The sequence below is a fragment of the Biomphalaria glabrata genome, chromosome 18, assembly GCF_947242115.1.
Source record: "Biomphalaria glabrata chromosome 18, xgBioGlab47.1, whole genome shotgun sequence".
Taxonomy (NCBI): Eukaryota; Metazoa; Mollusca; class Gastropoda; family Planorbidae; genus Biomphalaria; species Biomphalaria glabrata.
The window spans coordinates 8,218,667-8,240,050 of record NC_074728.1 but is presented as its reverse complement, the minus strand read 5'-3'; the positions used below and the strand labels follow the sequence as shown (position 1 = coordinate 8,240,050).

Here is a 21,384-nt window from a genome sequence, read left to right as displayed (position 1 = left end):
ATTATTTTCACAAAACAAATCAGTGTAGTGGTAGTCACTGAGTCTATTACAATTTGATAATAAATTATTTCTTTCCAAAGTACAAACAATGGAACAGGATGCGTCTCACATTAACAAGTTTGTTACTATAACTTTAAACAAGAGCCACAATAGTATCAATTAAAACCATATTTATTATAGATCTTTAAGCCAATCAATTCAGTTCACAAATTTCATTCCGCTCTTTCCTCTCTCTCTCTCTCTCTTTCTCTCTCTCTCTCTCTCTCTCTCACGCACACACATCTCACACAATCCAACACACACATTTATTCCCTCATACACAAACACAACACATTCACTTTATCATCTCTCATTTTCTTGACTAGCCTATACTCATATTTATAGCATAATCTTCTACCATCCCTTCTTCCTACCATCCCTCTATCTCTCCTTCTACCATCATTCAATCCCTTCTTTTACCATCAGTCCATCCCACCTTTTACCATCATTCCTTTTTCCTTCTAACTTCAGTCCATCTCTACTTTTACCATCATTCCCTCTTGCTACCATCAGTCTATCCCTCCTTTTACCATCATTCCTTTTCTTCTTCTACCTTCAGTCCATCTCTACTTTTACTTTCATTCCCACTTTCTACCATCAGTCCCTCCCTATTTTTACCATCATTCCCTCTCTACCATCAGTACACCCCTCCTTTTACCATCATTCCCTCTTTCTACTACCCTCTTTCTACCATCAGCCCATCCCTCCTTTAACCATCATTCCCTATTTCTTATATCAGTCCATTGCTCCGTCTACCATCAGTCCATCCCTCCTTTGACCATCATTCCATCTTTCTACCATCAGCGCATCCCTCCTTTTACCATCATTCCCTATTTCTTCTATCAGTCCATTGCTCCTTCTACCATCAGTGCATCCCTCCTTTTACCATTATTCCCTATTTCTTCTATCAGTCCATTGCTCCTTCTACCATCAGTCCATCCTCCTTTTACCATCATTCCCTCTTTCTACCATCAGTCCATCCCTCCTTTACCATCATTCCTTCTTTCTACTATCAGTCCATTGCTCCTTCTACCTTCAGTCCATCCCTCCTCCATCTGATTTTCTGTCTGTCCTTCAATCCGTTTTTCTGTCATCTTCTAGAGTAAAATCTAGAGTGTATACATTTCAACTGCGTATTTTATTCCCTTTTTAATTTGGACAGGTTTAACTGTTTTCTTCATAGTTTGAGTAAGCTAAGGCACAATTAGGCCCAAATATTGGACTCATTTAGAATTACTGCTAATTAAATAACAACACTGTAAGACGTAAAGCACACAGTTCAAAGTTCAATCAACAACCAACTAATGTTAGCCCAGATCACCGAGCTGACCAGTCTCTCAAACGACCAGACAGACTTGTGCTGTTGTAGAGGATCTCGTCCAGTGGCAACTTGCGCATGTTTTGCACCAGGATGTTTTCATAGGGCAGAATGACGTCATCCCTGGTTCTCTCTCGATCTCTACAGCCAGTCCAGGTTTTCTTACAGAACCGGAAGTGGAGTAGTGTATACATAGAGTGAGGGATGAAGTAACTAGAAGAATCAAATTGTAAAAAAATGGGTTGCAAAGATTAGAAAGCTATTCAATAAAAACATGCACTTGATATGTAACATTGAGAGAAAAAACAGATTAAAAGGAAGAAAAAAAATGCAAACTTCCCTTTAATCTTACTAAAGAAACTTAAAAAATAGACCTCCCTGTAGTTTTACTAATGAAACTTAAAAAAGAGACCTCCCTCTAGTCACATTTAAATGCATTTAAATGTAAAATGAAGTGGAAAAAAACAGAGACCTCCCTGTAGTAGTACTACCAATGTAACTTTTTTTTAAAAAAAAGTTACTTTTCTGTGGTTCTAATGTAAAATAAAAATAAAACAGAGACCTCAATGTAGTCTTACAAATGGAAAATGGGGAAAAAAAGAGACCTAATGTAACATTGATAAAAGAGGTCTGACTATTAGATAATAATAAATATGTACGAGTAAAGAGTTATTTAAGTAAATTTAAGCTTTTTTATTTAAGTTATTTAAATATATAATGCATTCAGAGACATACCATTATAAAAGAATTAAGATCTCATAAATATATTTTTATAGCCTATTACATAAAGGGAGACATTTTATCTTTCCTTTTTAAAATAGCTTAGGAAAGCAAATTGGTAATTCCTGGGCTTATGTTGGAATGCTATAGATCCAGTGTTGGATTTATTTATACTTATAGAGCAACATTAGCTATAACGGTTAGTAATACTACGAGTACAGAAACACGCAACCAATGTTCTGATCAGTACAAATTCTATAGAACCAGATTAGAGATCTCCACACTAGGAAGTGAAATGCGACATTCTTTATTCCCCTAAAGCATATAGGCCTACTGCCTCTCCTGAAATGTATTCATATTACGAAGTCCTCAGGTCTCGCAAAGACCTCCCTGCAGGGAACAGTAGCATGAGAAAGGAGAAGAGGCAGACACAGAGAGTGATGGGAGGACAACACCAAAAGAATGGACGAACCTGTCATGGAAAGAGATTATAGTCAAGGCAAAAGATAGAGGAATGGAGAAAGGCGGTCGACTGATCATGTGAGGTGCCCCAAAGGTCCAACACATTAAGGTATAGGTGAAGGTGCAACACTTCAGTTTCTTTCCTTCTTAAATATTCTAATAGTGGTAATAATGTTCTTGGGTCATAGGCCACATAAACAAAGTACATGTTTGCATTAAAGAACATGATTCGTATAACATAATAGTATTTGCACAGGGGCGTAGCTAGGAATTTTCCTTCGTTTGGGGGCCCTGCATTTTGCGTAATATTTAATTTTTAATTTGGGGGCCCGGGGGGATTTTCAAATTCCCCCATCTTCCCCCACCCTAGCTACGCCACTGTATTTGCATTGATGAAATGGGAACCCATGCTTACGTTCAGATATAACTAAACGAGTAAGTATGAGAGAGATGTTTTATAGGTCATGGACTGGAAGTACTTACTCTGTGTATGGATTTCGGACAATAACCTGATTATTCTTTGCATAGTAAATTCTCATCGGCATGAATGCCCACCGGCTATTTCGGTCAACGCCATCATAATTCGCTTTAGTGGTTCTTGTGACATAGCGCATAATCTGTACATATAAACAAGAAAAAGGAAAAAGAATATTTTTTTATATAAAACAAAGCTTATCTAAGGGAAAGAACCGCTAATTACTGCCATTTACTGAATGTTAGAGGGTGTAGCTCCCTTTCTGCTATACAAAACAAAATTAATTAATTAGTACTAAATGACTAATTATTTGGTAAATTTTTTGAATTGATTCGTGTTTTATTTTTCTTATATATATATAACTTATATAACTTCATTTACTCATTGAAAAGATGAAAGCATTGAAGATTAGTCCATACATAATACTATGGGCTAATGAATTTTTGACCCAGAGATCTCAGAGGGTTAGGGTAAACAATGTTATATCAAATGCACGCATAGTTAACAAAGGGGCGCCCCAGGGGACTGTGACATCGTCATTGTGGTTCATTTTGTACACCAAGGATTTTCAATCCGATAGTCCTTTTAGCTGATGATGCGGCTCTTCTTGCCCTGCTCCCAGAGAGCTCAGGCGTAAATGAGTATTTCAGAGAAATAGAACATATTGAAAAATACTGTTAAGCTCATTTTTTATCATTAAATGTAAAAAAAAAAACCAAAGAAATGATAATCGATTTTCGTAGGGAAAAGAAGGAAAATGATATTGTTTCTGTAGCTGGAGAGACTATTGAAATAGTGCAAACTTTTAAATACCTTGGTACTATCCTAGACAATAAACTAAATTTTACTGCAAATACTGATTATATCAGCAATAAAAAGCAGCAAAGATTACGATTACTAAGAAAACTGTCCTCGTTTAATGTTAGCGAAAAGGCCTTGGCAATGTTTTATCACGCTCACATCTGCAATATTTTAAGTTTCAATATCACTGCCTGGTATGGCAATCTGAGCATTAAAAATGTAAATAAACTTTATAGAATCCTAAATGCTGCTGGTAAAATCATTGCCAAAAAAACAAAACCCATTTGGGCAGTTGTTTGAGACAAACATCTATAAAAAAGTTAATAAGATCCTAGAAATAAATAATCACCTTTTGTGTAAGGATTTTGTGATTTTACCATCACAAAAGAGATACAAGACACCGATAGCAAAAACAAACAGACACAAACATTTTATCTTTAAAGATGCTCTCTTTGTTGAATTTATTGACTCAAATCTTTTAACTCAATCATTCAATTCAAATCTTTCAGACAATGTAAATGCCACCTGATTCTATGGTACCATGTGGCCAGCACAACGACCAATCGTCACTACTTTTGCCAAAAATAATATCAGCTCTCCATTAGAGTTATATGAACTCATGTGTGTTTAACCACTCAGCCAATACGACCTAACACTTAATAGTCTGTGTTTCTGAGTAGCTACATGTTTTAACTTTTCGGTGAGTCTGGTGTGAATGTATATTTTTGTTTTCTTTAGTTATATTGTTTTGTTTGGTGTAATGCACAAATTTTAAGCCAAATTTCCTTATGGATAATAAAGATTATTATTATTAATATCATTATTGTTGTTATTATTATTATTATTATTATTATTATTATTCATAATAAAGATTTTGGACTCTTCAGTCAGAGACACTTTAATGTTGTCCATTTGCAATACACAACACGGCATAAAGTGCAAATCTCGTTGAGGACAGGAGATCTCAAACTTTGGGATCCTAAAGATGTCACTAGTTCTACCCAACTCTAATGGGTACCTGTCATTAATTGAGGAAAGTGAAGGCGGTTGGTCGTTGTGCTGGCGACTTGCCACCCTCATTAACCGTAAACGGACGAGCTGTTCTTGATGTGTTCTTAAGACCGTAAGTTTGAAAGTGGAATTAACTTTCTACAAGGGATGTAACTAATGTCTTTTTTTCTACTTTAGTGTTTTTACACAAGTATTGGGGTTCCTTTAAGCCTTTTCCAGACATTGTAACAAAAAAAAATATAAAGTGTATATTTCTGGACCCAAAATGTACATTTGGTACAAATGTACGCATGTGAAAGATTTCTTCTTGACTTACGTTCAATGGTGACTTGCGTGTTGCTCCCCAATCTAGCATAACTACATGGGAGTCGAACCCAAAAGCTCCAGCATTCGGCTTCAGTTTCGAAGCTTCCTGTGAATAATATAAAGTTATCTGCATTAATTTCATTGACATTATATTTTGTGTTATCTATACTGTTTTGGTTATTATATTCCTAAATTATTTGTGTCTAAGGATGTGATCCTTAGTTTGCATTACACATATTGTTCTGATCTAATCTTATAGACTACAGCCGTTACTTTAAAAGAGAAGATAATTACGTTCTACGCATTTCTTGTGTCAGTCTAGTCATGCATGTTAATCAGTGAATTAAAACTCTGCTAAGTCTTTTTTTTCCTTTCTAATTCAGGCAACCTATTCCATTCTCTAATTGCACTGGGGAAGAAGGAGCACTTGTAATAATTAGTCTTAGCATATGAAATAAGAAATATGCCTCTAGCTTTGTGTCTTTCTGAGTATTTTATTGTGTTTTTTTTTCTATTTGTAAATTATGGTTTATGTTTTATGTATCATAGCTACTTTACTTTTTATTCTTCTGTCCTGAAGTGTCTCTAAATTTATTTATTTTACTGAAGGTGTTACTCTAGTCAAATGTGAATATTCGTTTGTTATAAATCTCACTGTTCAACTTTGCGTTTGTTCTAGTTTTTTTTATTTTCTTGAGCTGAGGGTCCCGAACAGAGGAGGCATATTCTAATATTGGTCTAAACAAGGTTAAATAATATTTTAGTTTTATGCTCCAGTTTGATTTGTAGAAATTTCTATCATACAAAACAAACCATTCTCTACAATGGTACAACAATCATTATACATTATAAACAGTTATTATATTACCTTTAAAATATCATAGTAGGATTTTAGAGGTGGATGTGGAACTATGTATTCATCAATGTCCATCACTATGACGTAATCGTAGCCGGACATACGATGTTTACAATCGTTAGCAGCCATGACCTCATCCACCCAGGCTTGTTGCTCAAATCTGGGCCGCTTGTAGCCTCGCTTTGGACCAACTAGAAACAAAAAATATTTTCATATCTATCCATCTATCTATCTATCTATCTATCTATCTATCTATCTATCTATCTATCTATCTATCTATCTATCTATCTATCTATCTATCTATCTATCTGTCTGTCTGTCTGTCTGTCTGTCTGTGTGTCTGTCTGTCTGTCTGTCTGTCTGTCTGTATGTATGTATATATGTATGTGCGTATGTATGTATGTATGTATGCATGTATGCATGTATGTATGTATGTATGTATGTATGTATGTATGTATGTATGTATGTATGTATGTATGTATGTATGTATGCATGTATGCATGTATGTATGTATGTATGTATGTATGTATGTATGTATGTATGTATGTATGTATGTATGTATGTATGTATGTATGTATGTATGTCTCCATACTTCTGCCCTTCAGATCAAAATAGGTCGTGGTGGCTGAGTAATAAAGCGCTTGGCTGCTGAAACGAGAGGTAAGGAGTTTAAATTCCGGTGAAGACTGGGATATGAACTGTGGGATTTTTAAGACGCCCTTGAGTCCAAATAACTAGGGTACCTGACACACACCGGAGAAGTAAATGCGGTTGGTCGTTGTGCTGGCCACATGGTTATGGCATTTTACCTCTCGAGAGACGATCTTTCGTTAAGCATAGAGACAGATGAGCTGTACACGATCTGCTCTAGATATCCCACCTCAGATCAAAAGCAAGGGGTAACTAGTATTTAGGATTTTTACAGATGCCGCATATTCGCTTTTGCTTCAAAACTGACTACATTTTATGCAGTAAAAAATGAAAATTGTAGCTTGTAATGGCACCAAGAGATAGATACATATTGACAAATCTGGGAGGGGAGCTGGGAGGTGTTCCTTAGCAACTATATACTTCAACTACATCAGTAATGAACATTATGAGAAATATGTCATATTATGAACAAAATTATGAACTAAATTTTCTAAATTTTTTTTTTAAATTCAGAAGAGTATCGCGCTCACACACAAATAAAAATAAATAATAAGCATTGAAAACTGAAAGAACATGTCTTTTTGTCTGTCTCTAGCTTTGTCTGACTTTCCGTCCTGTTGACACGAAGGAAATTTTAGAGAAACACGCACCATGACAACGCCGCAAGTGTTTGAGCCAAACAAATATGTTGACACTGCATGCTGGCAGGACAACTGAGTCATGTTTGTAGTAAGGCCTTACAGCAAATAGACACCCTGTTTTCAGATGTATTTGTTTATGTCTCCATCAGAGTTCTGTCCCATGTCATGTAAATAAGGGAACTTGACAAATTCTGACAAAATTCTACACAGATATAATAATTCTGGAATCCGACGTATTGTCATAACAAACGATACCAGTAACTTTTGTCATAGGCTGCTGCATCCAATGGTGGAAAATATGCACAGATAGTGTCAGCTGTTGATTTATTAGTTTAGCTAAAGTCCAAGACTCTTGAGAATAGTACGCTACTTGTAATCGTTCAATGCAATACTGTTGGTACATGTGTCATAGGTCAGCCACCACTACAAAGTTTCATAAAATGGAAGCTAATCCATAAATAGCAAGCTTTTTGGTGTATCTTGTACACAGAATATACCTAGAGGCATATTTCTTATTTCATACGCTAGAACTAATTCGGACAAGTGTTCCTTCTTCCAGAGTACCGTTTGAGAATGTAATGGGTTGCCTGATTCAGCCAGGAAAACCAACGACCTCACAGAGTTTGAGTCATGGATTAACACATGAACTGCGTAGGACGTAATTATCTTCTCTTTTGAAGTAACGTCTCTAAGCTATAAGATATATAATAGATAAGATAATACGGAAGCATTGAAAAAATAAACATTTTAAAGCCACGTTATAAATTTTGGACAAATTTTTAACACTTTAAAATTAAATTAAAACCCAAATTTGTAGCAAAGAGCAGATTACTGTGAATAACCGTTACTACGACAAAAGTTAATAGAGTAAAAGCTGTAGGCCTACTATTACTATATATTTACATTAAAAATAATACTAAGGTCAAAATACACAATTATATCTAAACTGATAGATATAGAGCTCCTCATATCAATATTTTACTTACATTTTGATTTAGCAGGATTGATTGGTTGCATCTCTAGAAATCCAAGTTTTTGATAGAACTCAAAGACACGCATGGCTGGTTCGTCAAGATCGAAAGTGTATGTAAAAACTTTGGTTACGTTCATGAGTCTCTGGTATTCGAACCACTCGACCATCATCTGAGGATCTATGTGATCGTAGGAGATCTTCAAACACAGACCCACGGTGGCTCCCTGCCTCGGTGGGTAAATGATCTTCATCACGTCTCTGGACGCCCTCAAACAGGACGTCTCCGCGAACGTGACGTGCGTGAAATTGGCGTCTCCGATGGAGTCGATCTGCTTGCGGGAGATGGAGCAGGAAAACTCGGCCGACTGCATGTCCACCAGCCACTGGTCATACTCGTGGTAGTTCCAGGCCTGCACCTCGGTGAAGGTCTCTCCGTTCAGCTGACCGGAGGGCAGCGTGCGCAGCAAGCAACACTTGAAGCTCATGTCACTCTTGTGACGCACCCAGCCGTTCATGAACAGGTTGAAGCCGTTTCTGGCCGGAAAGTCTGGATAGAAGACCGCGGTGGGGAGATAGACCTCGAGCTCGCCAGGACGAAGGTTTTCTCCAGGCGTAACCACGCGAAGGTGGTGCTCTGTTGATGGCAATGTTGTCATCAGCTGTGAAGATAATGTAAAGTAGATCTAGAAATTTATTGTTAACAATAAAAGAATATCTATTTTAATACTAAATACATAATGTCTTAATCATACAAATACACACAAATCCATTTAGAAATCCTGCATCTTATTATATAAATAACAAACATTCCTAAAAAAAAAAAAAAAAAAAAATTACATCCTACTCGTATCCATGTGTCGATCTAATCTTGCATTTTAATTAAAGACTTAAATTCTACGAAGTCATAGGTTTTGTTTTTCAGGCTGATTCAAGCAACCCATTGTTATGGAGTGTGTGTTTGTGTGAGTTTATAGCGTGACGGTATGAAGAGTTTTGCGATTGGTTGTGAATGATGCAAGATAGGAGGCATTGTCACCATTGGTCTTAGTTAGGACAGACGACTCCAGAACGTGTTGTGTTATTGTAGTGAGCTAGTTTTTGTTAAAGAAAATTATTACTAAATCTAGTATATTTATTTGATTTCACATTAACTTAATTTTATTTATATTATAAATACAGTGTTATTTAGTTTGTTCACAAAAGAAATGAAATTCAAGTTATTTGAATTGTCATTAGTTAACATACATTACGCCTTCAACGATTTAGTTAACTAGCAGTTTGGTGCTATAAGTCAACGACCGGTAACAACACCCATTCCATTCCCATGCTCTAATGAAGAAAGAGCACTTATACGAATTTGTCCTAGAATCTGGAATAAGAAATGTGCTATTATCTTTATTTCTTTCTGAATATTAGGTTGTGTTTGTTTGTATTTGTTTTTTCGTATTTGTGAGTTATGGTTCAGTGTTGTATGTATTATTCCTACTTTACTTAATGGTCTTCTATCTCAGAATGGCTGCCTGGTAGTGCGGGAGGTCTGGAAAGTAAATTATCTTTCACTCTGAAGGAATATCCGAAACTTTTAAAATATTTTATAAACTATGTATTTAAGTTTAGTGAATTTATTGATGGTATTACTTTAGTCCAGTGTTTCTCAAACTGTGTTCCGCGGAACCCTAGTGTTCCGCGAGGCCTGAATAGGTGTTCCACAAACTACTGGAATAATTAACTAGTATTCCAACACGTGAATAATTCTCCCTAAAAACAAATAAACATAGTGTCCATTAAATACTCAGAATGTGCGAAGTGATCCGTTAAAGAAAAAGTTTGGGAATGACTGTGTTTAGTCAAATACAAATATTCAGTTGTTTGAAATGGTGTCTGCTTAAAAGAAAACAACAACAATCTCGTTCCTCTCTTAAGATGGTAATGTTACAGTCTTGCCTTATCATTACAAAATTGTGTACCTGAGACTTTTAACAGGATAAAAATGATTTTGATTTCTTTTTGACTAACCTCAGGGGGGGGGGGAGTCTGAGTGATGAAGCGATTTGTTTCGAACCAGGGATCCTGGGTTCGAATCTCGACGAGTAACTGGGATTTTGAATTTTGGGATTTTTAGGGCGCCACTGAGTCCACCCAACTCTAATGGGCACCTGATTTTAGTTGAGGGAAATTAAAGGCGGTTGATCGTTGGCCATAGGACGCCCTCGGTAAACGTTGGCCAAAGAACAGATGACCTTAACATCATCTGCCATATAGATCGTGAAAGGTCTGTAAGGTGAAGTTTACTTTTTTACTTTATTAAATCTAATCCTAGGTAGTGTTAAGACTAATTAGTTCTAAATTTTTTGTAACGTTTTTCTTACGTTTCTCTACAGAACTAAAACTTAAAAAACAAAATAACAAACCTGGCTGATGTCATTGACATATTCCACGGCATAATTAACTACAGGTCCCTGCAAACTGAAAACATAAGGATTGTCTCACTTTGCAATTCTCCAGGATCAGCAGTTGGTTAAATGGCATGCATAAAGTTGTACATGTTGCTCTGGCTAGATATCACAGACAAGTCTAGATTTGAGAGGACAGGAGTAAAAAGACAAGAGAAAGTGAAGAGAAAAAAAAGAAAGAGAAGAGACGGAGAAAAAAAGAATAAAGGAAGAGGGAAAAAAAGAAAGGAAAGGAAAGAAAATAGAAGAGAAGAAAGAAAAAGACGTTAAAGAGATAGGAGAGAAAAAAAAAATTAAAATACCTATAGCAATCAATTCGTTTGGATCAGTCTTGTAATTAAATTTGTGATAGATCTAGACTAACAATAATAAACTCGAGAGGTTGAAAATATTTTGGATTAATGTTTTTTTTGTTTAGCGCAACCTTCATGCTTATAGCATGGTTAGTGAGCTATGACCCAGTCACTTTTGCGGACTAATGGGGGGGGGGGGCGAGGTGGAAAGGGTACCTGGGAGAAGGCTTCTGTGCTGCCTTTTTAAAAACTATTTAAAATTTCAATTACAAATCAATACCAAAAGATTATCTAAAATCGTTCATCAGACATATGGTACATATCCGGTACATGTCATTCCGTAATGTGTAATGTATCTCTTTATCAATAATAGGCTATTAGTTTGTTATTAAGTTAACAGCAATGCTTGGTCTTGCGGTTAGAGTGCTGGATTGATTATCTCGACGGTCCCTGGTTCATACTCTGCTCGCTGCCATCCTCCGTCGCCCAGCGGGAGGTTTGGACAAGTAAGTTAATTAGTTTTAACTTTGAACGAACATCGGAAACGTTAAAACAGAAAAAAAAAATTTTTTACAACGGGAAATGAATCTTTGAAACATTATTACTTCTGACAATCAAAATAAAATCACGCCTTAAAATATTCCTTGCTAATAGGTGGATCAGAAGAGGACTGCCTCTGAGTTTGTGTGATAACACAAACTCTCTTTGTAATTTTGTTTTTTATTTACTTGTATAAGTTGTATGTTGTCATCAATAGTAAATAATTGTGCGAAATTTCAACTTGATCCGACGATGGGAAATAGGATTCCACACAGACAGACAGACAGACTAAGTTAATATAAGTTTTGAAAATTAAAAAAAAAAGAGATAAAAGAAAAATAAACAAGAGAAAAAAAAAGGAAAGAGAAAGAGGAGAGAGAAAGAAAAAGTAAGGAGAGAGAAGAAAAGAGAAGAGAAAAGGCAAATGAGAAAAAAAGAAAAAAAGAAGTGAGAAAAGCTTAAGGAAAATAAAGAAAGCAAGACGAAAAACGGAGAATAAAAAGATGCCTTTCAGTTTCAGTACAATACAGAAGTAAAGTACATGAGATAAATACACAAAAACAAAATAGCAAGATTACAAAGACAGTTGGTGTTGAAAAAACAAACTCAAAATCGGCTCTAGAAGAGGTGACAGTATTCTTTATTTTCAGCGTAAATATTAGAAACTATGAAACAGAGAGTCTATCAAAAAAAAACAACAGCCCCATCTCCGTCCGTACAAATAGAAGAGACGTATACGTGTCGAAATTATTGCCTATATTATTGTATTGTTACGGAGATATATTGTTATTATAATTACATTGTTAATACCTATGGTTAATACCCATAGGTATTTAACGATCTTATAGTTATGAAAGTATGGTTTAATGTGAACCTGGCCTAACTGATGTTATTGAATGATTATATAATAGATTTAATTGTTGTCTTTTTAATGGCCAATCTTTCAATCAAGGCCTAAAGGAAAAAAAAAAAAACTTAATGTAGTGATACAAATTTCTTTAAACATTATTTTAGAAGCAAATAAAAACCTTTGGCATAAATGTGTTAAAAATATACTGTGTACACAGAACATGTACTAATAAAGCCTCCCCTGTTTGTTTGTTTTGTTGTTGTTGTTGTTTTACGATTAATAATGAATAGTTGTACAAAATGGTGTAATTAAAAAAAAAAAACGCTTGAATGTTTAATTTTAAAAATTAAATTTTTCATTTTTTCACAAAAGAAAAAAGTACCCGTTGCATCAGGAATTTGAAAGATCTAAAACATCATGTTATTGGATTTTCATTTTCAATTTTTCACTGTTCCTTTGGTGTAAACGTGACGGACGGACGGACAGTCATCACACAAAGCTAATAGCGGCTATTGGGAGCCACTAGAAATAATAATCAATAAAAGATTAAGAGAGCGAGAGAATGAAAGTAACAGGGGAGACAAACCAACAGTTTGCCTAGTTGTTACACGTAAATGTACGTGAGGGGTAAAAACATAGAATGATCCATAAAAACAAAAAAGTGTATTAATATAACAGTACATATGTGAACAGTGAACTTACGTTCTTAAAACGACGACACTTAAAAAGAAACTGGAAATCAGACAACCAGCACAGAAGTACCATCTGTTCATACTAGCGTATATCCAGCGTAAGCTCATTCTGTCAGATAAAAAAAAAGCATAATAATCGACAAATAATATTTTCAATTCCTAGATTATAGATACTTTTCCTAAGAACTGGGTGGGTTGTATTTTTTCGAGCACGATTTAGTTTTATAAATAAGATTTAGCCTAGCAGACGACAAAGCGCAGCAACTATTGTTTCAACACAAAAATAAATAGAGTTGTTAAACTCTCTAACCCAAAAACTATTCACTGCTAGTCAAAGCGAACGATAAGTTTTCTATTAATATTTTCTTATGAAATATGAAATGCACTGTTTGCGTAGCCTAATGTTGTTTTGAAAATAAGACATGTACGCTGATTGGTACACTGTGAATGCAATACCCTATAAATCAGTGCTTCTCACTTTTTACTAATGACGCCCAGGGTCCCAAAGACCAAAAAAAAAAGATGTTCACGCCCTCCCCTTCTTTAACCAGATTGTGGGGTCTGCTCGAGCGCTATAAGCTCTTCTGTCGGTGTTTCGGAGCTAAGAGTATTTATGCATGTTGAGCTTCAGAAATTCTTTCTCCTGGCGTCTACAACGCATTACTTTTCCTAGTTGGAAATGTCGAGGTCAAATTTAATTAGACAATTAGAATAAAAAAAGTAAAGTTCCCCTTGAAGACCTTGTGGTCTATAGGGCAGATGATGTAAAGGTCATGTTTCTGTGGCCTACGGTTATCGAGGGTGTCATGTGGCCAGCATAACGACCAACCGCCTTTACTTTTCCCCAAATAACATCAGGTACCCATTAGAGCTGGGTGAACTCAGAGGCGCCTGAAGATTCCGAAATTAAAATTCCCAGTCTTCGAACCCGGTCGCTGGTTCGGAAGCCAAGCGCTTTACCGCTCAGCCACCGCGCCTCCAGACAATTAGGATATAATTTTTTTAGAAACAAAGCTTATATAAGGGAAATCACCACACAATCACTGTCATATATATCTGAATACTGCAAGATTAATGAACCTTTTTCGCAATAAAACAAAGCTAATTACCACCAATTTATTAAATACAGTGGCGTAGCTAGGGATTGGAGGGCCCGGGAGGACTTGACTTCTTTAGGGACTCCTGCATTTTGACATTCGACATCATGACATAATGGAGTAATATTTAATATAATAACAAATTTCGAACACTCATTTGGGCCCTCCCTCCCCACTCTAGCTACGCCACGGATTAATTTTTTTTTCATTGATTCGTGTATTGTCTCCGACAATGAATTATTGTGCGAAATTTCAACTTGATCCGAGAATTGGAAGTGGGAAAAAAAAGTAAAAGAATACACCCAGACAGACAGACGGAGTTAGTTGATATAAAGCTTTGTAAATAAAGAAGAGGCTTGATGGGTAGATGCTGAAGTGTGAAAGACATTCAAGGTAGCGTGTATGTATAGTATGTACGTTTGAAATAGGCTTGCTGGTCGTCGTATTTAGCACGACGTCTTTTAGCGGGCCTGTTTTATTTTATTTGTATTTACTTATTTGTTTGCAAAATATGTCAACAGAAGAACTGTACGTCTCTCTGGAGAAATGTGACCAATCTGACGAAATGTAGATTCTAGACGGGCATTGGTGAAACGTCTTCCTCAAAATAGCATTTTGAATCCATTGGCATAGCTACAGATTTGGGGTCCCCAGGGGTGTGACCTTTTTAGAGGCCCCTGCATTTTAACATTCGACATCATTTAATGTAAAAATATAATAGGACATTCGTTTAAGATATTCATCAAATGGGGGCCCGTGAGGACTTTCGAATTTGGACCCAAGCCCAAACCAAGCTACGCCACTGTTTGAATCGATCTCGTTCCAGGCACCTCTCACAAACAAAAGAACGGCTTGAAATGTCTGTCCTTTAATTTAATAATAAAATGTGTAAACAAGGTAGTCAGGGAACAGAACCAGGAAAAAGAAAAGGAGGCAGAAAGAGAAAACGATGAGAAGACAACATAAATCAAATAATGGAAGGGCCTGTCATTAACAGCAATTCTAGTCAAGGCAAAAGACAGATCGGAATGGAGAAAGATGATCAAGAGATCTACTGTGGTGCCGCAACGGTCCAACAGACTAAGGGATAGGTGAAGGAATGATGTTGGTTAATAAAACAATGCGAATTTATAACTACAGTGCAATTACTAATCATATTTTAATCTAGGCAAAAAAAAAGCTCTGTCCATATTTCACCCCAGCCCTACAGTTTGCGAAACGCTGCTGTTTATCTAATAAGTAAGATTGTAAAAGGAAGCGGGGGGGGGGGAGAGATAGAAACTGCATCAAAAACTTTATTAATATGCGGCTAGGGAAGTAACAGAAGCAATGATTTCTGCATGGCGTAAAAACAGCCCGTGGTATTAATATAAAAGCGAAATGTAACATTTGTGTGTGCTTTGTAAAATGGCGTGGTTCAAATAGACACAATATTAGAAGAAGATACAATAGCCATCAAAACGTTAGTTATCAAGGGATAATTAACCACGCAGATGAATGCTGTGTTGTTGTACGTCTGGTTTGGGGATTTGTGTTATCACAATGGACTTTTTAGAGGCTGTTTTCATTAAGTCCAGTTTGTAGAGTACGCACATTCCATGTGCCCAGATTAAGAGTGGAGCTCCTCTTTTTTTTCTTCATGTCGACTGGTACGTTGGCTTTGTGCCTGCTTTTCAGATTTTGTCCTATCCTCGTGTACCCAAACAAGGAAGACAGGCATGACGGGACAGCACCTTATTGGCTGGTGGCTGACCAGCTTGAGGCGGGCGGTAGCTGTCCATTGGAATCCTAGGATCCCTCCCACCGACGAAAGTGGCCCCTGGCGCCCTGCTCTACGTCAAATTAGCATTTGAGCTTATAACCGGTGACTGCCACTTCCCGTGTTTGGCCGACGCCAAAGGCGAAGCTGGAGTGTCCTCTCCAGTTTTTTGGGTTAGGGCTTTGAATAAGTGAGATGAAAGCCTGGGCATTGTTTATGGTCGGAACGATGTCGCCCACCCAGCAGTTCCCCCTCTCCACGCAGCTGATGTGACCAAAGGAACGGAATATCCAATACAGTTTGGGATCAGTAGCGCCGCAGGATCTGCCAGGTTGTAGCACGGTGTGCCACAGTCTGCCTAAGGGACTTTTTAGAGGCTGTATCGTAATGTCAGCGTTTCTTCTTATACTTTTAATAGTTACGCCCCAAGACTAGAGAATTTCTGATCACGCCTTCTCTCCTTTTTTAGGCAGGTAAAAAAAACACAAGCTTAAGATCTATGGCCATATTACAAGATCTTCGGGGCTCGCAAAGACGTTCCTACAGGGAACAGCACCAGGAAAAAGAAGAATAGGCAGACAGAGAAAGCGATGGGAGGACAGCATGGACGGGCCTGCCATTGAAAGAGGTTCTAACTAAGCCAAAAGACAGGGAGGAATGGTAACAGACGGTCGAAGAGTCTTGCTTGGTGCCCCAACGGTCCAACAGACTAAGGGAAAGGTAAAGGTAAAAGAGGGAGCCCCATTGGTCAATATTACACAATTACTAGGCTGCAAGGACTTTCGAGGTACTTCTTCTTCTAGCCAGCTTTTAGCCGCTGAGCTGCGAGCTCTTTGGCAGACTGTGCTAAGGAAAATAAAGTGCTATTATCTTCAGCTGTTCATCACTGCCGAAGTACATATAGCGCAAGTATGTCTATAAAGATGGTAATCGTCATGAGATCATCGTCGTGTAAAGAAGGACGTTTTGAAGCTGGACTTTTTGTTTTGGATCCCTTTCTTGTACAAATCACAGTGCGTTCTGGTCCAAGCGCTTTATGTGAAGGAGGGGGGGGGGGTATCATGTGAGAAGTCTTCCGTGCTGCCTTTAGCAAACACAACTCAGCTCAAATTGGGATTTGAGCGCCAAGCCAATGATAATGTTCCCCTCCACAGGCCTGAATAAAATCTGTCAAAGGTTTCCAGCAAATGCAAATGAAATGGAAATGAATTACACGTTTTTTTCCCGAAAACACTTAGGACTACAGAGCAATGTAGAGTCAGGTTAGCACGGACGTATCAATATGTCTGTTTAAAAATAAAGCTCTACTTTGAAAATAGAACGATGTAGCTTTTCTTAAGCTAACTATTTGAGCTTTAAACTTCAATAATAGTGTCGTTTGTTTTTTTTTTTTTTTGTTTTTTTTTTATCAATAAGCCCATTCCGAAACGGATCTATAACTACAACACCAATTCAACAGCTTTTTTTGTCCAGTGTAAATATAAAAGAAAAGAAAAAAAAGGAGCACTTCACGGCACCTTGTCAGCCCTAGAGGGGCGGGGCCTCACGATTTGAGAATGCTGAAGAAATAAACGACTTCCTCTTTCACATCACGGCGTTTCCGTGATCATTATTCGTTGTATTAAATGTTGCACACACTGCGGTCTGTCGGTTTCACTTTACACATTCATCCTCATCATCATCTGTTCCTTTACTTTCGTTTTAGGGTGTGCTGTGACTGTTCTTTTTTTAGTCTAAGACCGGGGATGAAGTGACCGGGGATGAAATGACCGGGGATGAAGTGACAGGGGATGAAGTGACCGGGGATGAAATGATCGGGGATGAAGTGACCGGGGATGAAATGACCGGGGATGAAGTGACCGGGGATGAAATGACCAAGGGATGAAGTGACAGGGGATGAAGTGACCGGGGATGAAATGATTGGGGATGAAGTGACCTGGGATGAAGTGGCCAGATATGAAATGACCGGGGATGAAGTGACAGGGGATGAAGTGACCGGGGATGAAATGATCGGGGGATGAAGTGACCGGGGATGAAATGACCAGGGGATGAAGTGACCGGGGATGAAGTGACCGGGGATGAAACGACCAGGGGATGAAGTGACCGGGGATGAAGTGACCGGGGATGAAGTGACCGGGGATGAAATGACCGGGGATGAAGTGACCGGGGATGAAATGACCGGGGATGAAATGACCGGGGATGAAATGACCGGGGATGAAGTGACCGGGGATGAAGTGACCGGAGATGAAGTGACCCGGGATGAAATGACCGGGGATGAAGTGACCGGGGATGAAGTGACAGGGGATGAAATGACCAGGTACCATTTTTCGCATTTAGTTTAAAAAGTTGTTGCTTTTTTAAGCCTGCCTATAAGTATATTCAATTTATAAAAGTCTAACAATTTTAAATAAACACAAGAATTTGAGTACACCAGAATACACAGAGTACATAGAGTACAGAGTATACAGAGTACACTAGTCAACATGCACAACTAGATTAGCGCACGGATATGATGCATACGTGTAGGACTTCATTCAATTCTCCTTTGAAGGAACGTCTGTAATTTTTAAGATAATAAGATAAGATGCAATTCAGAAAATAAAATATAATAATAAGATGAGACTGTATCATGTACATCTAGCTTAAGATCTACGTTACTACTAGGTGTCTAGAATGAAACTTACATTGCATATTCGAGGTTTATGTTATTCGTCCATTGGAATGCAAGACATGGTCACCTCAACGTCGCCCTAGAGCTAGTTAATAAGCTGGAGGACAAATACAGACTTTTTTTTTTGTTCGCTTGAAGACAACTGAAATGACAAGGGAGAGAGGTAATGACAGTGATGGAGTGGCGTGCTCTTGTTTTAACACGCTCTCTCTCTCTCTCTCTCTCTCTCTCTCTCTCTCTCTCTCTCCCTCTCTCTCTCTCTCTCAATCTCGCTTTGATGAACATGTGAGATGAAAATGTGGCTTGCGCGATGAAGATTATTCAAGTTCTCCCACACCTATTCTTGGATCAAGTTGAAACTCTGCAGTTAATTATTGTACCTAACAAGACATCAATTAGTATTTCGAAAAATAACAAATTAGTCGGTGTTTTACTAGTAATTAATTGTTTTGTTTGATACCAACAAGGGAAATTAATCCTTAATTATTAAGAGATGTGACTAAATATGTGGGTTTTTTCCTCATAGATAATTGTACACGTTATTTCTCCCTCTTCCCATTCTCGGATCAAGTTGAAACTTAGCACAATTACTTATTGTTTCTAACATAACATTCAATAAAACATTAAGTAAGTAAGTAATAATTGGTAATTAATAATTTTGTGTGATATCGAAAAAGCAAAGCTAATTTTACGTTATTAAGGTATATAGTTTTTAATGAGCTTTTAAATACGCTTTCTTGATCTTTTTGAAGTATTTTTACAAAGCTTATATCTACTCACTCTGTCTGGCTGGTAAAACAATTGTTAAAAGTTGACATTTTGCACAATTATTTCTTGCACCCGACAAAACATAAATCAATAAGACCTCATTAAAGAAAATGCAGATCCAGGTAACAAGATCTTACTTCAAAATTAGATGCTGCAGGTACAGCAGTTGGCATGGAAATCAATGCTGAAAAGAGCAAAATACTAGTTTGTTGATGGAGATAGTACGAGATGCTGCATACAGTTGAATGGTCAAACATTAGAAGAAGTTGATTTTACTTAAATACCTAGCCAAACATAACAAGAGATGGAGGATCGATTAAATGACAAATTCAAACTTATTGATTTACATTTAATACAAACTTTTTTTAAAAGTATTTATATATTTTTTCTTTTTATATTTTGCTTTTTTTTTTTTGTTCCTTCAAGTTACTTGAGTAGATAAACTCAAAGTCTGCTGATGGTTGCAAACAATGAGCTTCGGCTTGTTTCGCATTTATATAGTCGCAGAATTCAGGAGAGGCTGGGGAGGTTATTTCTTCCTTATTCTGGCATTATAGAGGATTATATTTTTTACCTTACATATGTTAAGTACATAAGTAGTAAGTTCCCCTTTTAGATCTTGTGGTCTATAAGGCGTATGGTGTAAAGGTCATCTGTTTCTGTGGCCCACTGCTTACGAGGGTGTCATGTGGTCAGCACAACGACCTACCGCCTTTACTTTTCCCCAACTAATGTCGGGTACCCATTAAAACTGTGTGGACTCGGGGGCGCCCTAAAGGTCTAGACATTAAAAATCCCAGTCTCCCCGAGATTCGAGCCTGGAACTCTATTCATTCTTCATTACGCCGCCGCGACTCCGTTAAACATATACAAACAAAATCTACGTTGTAAAATGAGCTGTTAATGTTTGCAAGACAAACGCATCTACCAATCATGATAAAGTTTTACCTTACTAATTCTGCTCTACAGTGATTCATTTTTACTTTACACTTGTGGTAGTCTGGTAGACTTTATTTCCATTCATTCAAGGAATCACCCTTTGATTCTCTTAGCATTTGATTCATCGAACCACGACAATGAATTAAAAGACAAAAGGTCAATATAGTACGTTTAAGCCCACGAGTCTCCCATGAACGCTCGAGGCAAGATCCAGAAATGATGTCCATCAAACACTCTTACCGTCTGTAATTGAGATTTTCATATATGGCAGTAAAAAAAAAAACCTCACTTTTTTGGTGTAACTGGTGTACAAAGTGAAGGAAGTAAGGATAAGCTTCGTTTTTTTTTTTAATAGGTTTATGATCATTTTCTTCATGTTTCAGCACTGAAGAATCAAATGTGATAATTTCTCTCGATTGAAGTTCTTTATTTTATTATTTGTATTAAGCAGACAACATCTAAGATCGATTTAGCGTCCTTGACATTGTAGAGTTTTTCGTGTCTATCCTTACGAGTATCCCATAAACGCTCGAGGCAAGATCCGGAAATGACGTCCAATACACAATTTTTCAATCTGTATAATCTATATTTAAATTGTGAATTTCAACATGAAGGTATCTTAGATCATTGCGAACTCTTTTTAAAAACACTTTACTGTTACGTGTGTTGGCTTTGTTTTACTTTTTAGAATAAATACAGAAAGCTATACTGTTGCGGTGTCACACAATAAAATCACAGTGAACAACTTGTTAATCCGAAAGAAAAGACACGAACTTAGTCGATAAATAGATGACTTGTACTTTAATTTGTTTAATAATAATAATAATAATAATCTTTATTGTCCATATGGAAATTTGTCTTACAATTTGTGCGTTAAACATAATGTATAGAATTTAATAGAATAAAAAAGCACAACAGTTTATCCAAAAGTAAAAATTGATTGAAATGAAAATGTATTTATTGAAAGCGACTAGATGTGTTTATACGAAAATAAAAATTAATCTCCCTTTTTTTTTGTTACCTCCTCTTCAATAATAATAGCCACCACATGTTTACGGATGTTTCGAGC

General features: G+C 37.0%; 1 protein-coding gene across 2 annotated transcripts; it reads right to left on the bottom strand.

Annotated features, from left to right (window-relative positions):
• Window positions 1-155: 155 nt before the first annotated feature.
• On the bottom strand, window positions 156-20,755 carry LOC106077996 (uncharacterized). 2 transcript variants are annotated; one of them, XM_056017503.1, is made up of 9 exons: window positions 20,325-20,755; window positions 18,622-18,750; window positions 13,092-13,190; window positions 10,665-10,719; window positions 8,267-8,912; window positions 6,001-6,179; window positions 5,143-5,238; window positions 3,023-3,156; window positions 156-1,570 (listed from the first exon to the last, which is right to left on the bottom strand). In XM_056017503.1, the coding sequence occupies exons 3-9, from the start codon at window positions 13,187-13,189 to the stop codon at window positions 1,357-1,359; spliced, it is 1,422 nt and encodes a 473-aa protein (XP_055873478.1). In that variant the 5' UTR covers window position 13,190; window positions 18,622-18,750; window positions 20,325-20,755; the 3' UTR covers window positions 156-1,356. The 2 variants fall into 2 exon arrangements, with proteins under 2 accessions (XP_055873478.1, XP_055873476.1); XM_056017501.1 differs by lacking the exon at window positions 20,325-20,755 and having other exon boundaries at window positions 18,622-18,761.
• Window positions 20,756-21,384: the final 629 nt, after the last annotated feature.

Excerpts from the sequence above, each read along its gene's own strand:
- LOC106077996 (XM_056017503.1), bottom strand. The coding sequence starts at position 13,189 with ATGAGCTTACGCTGGATATACGCTAGTATGAACAGATGGTACTTCTGT. Across the intron at positions 8,913-10,664 it reads ATGTCAATGACATCAGCCAG|CTGATGACAACATTGCCATC; the intron begins GTTTGTTATTTT and ends TTATCTTCACAG. Across the intron at positions 1,571-3,022 it reads GTCCGAAATCCATACACAGA|TTACTTCATCCCTCACTCTA; the intron begins GTAAGTACTTCC and ends TGATTCTTCTAG.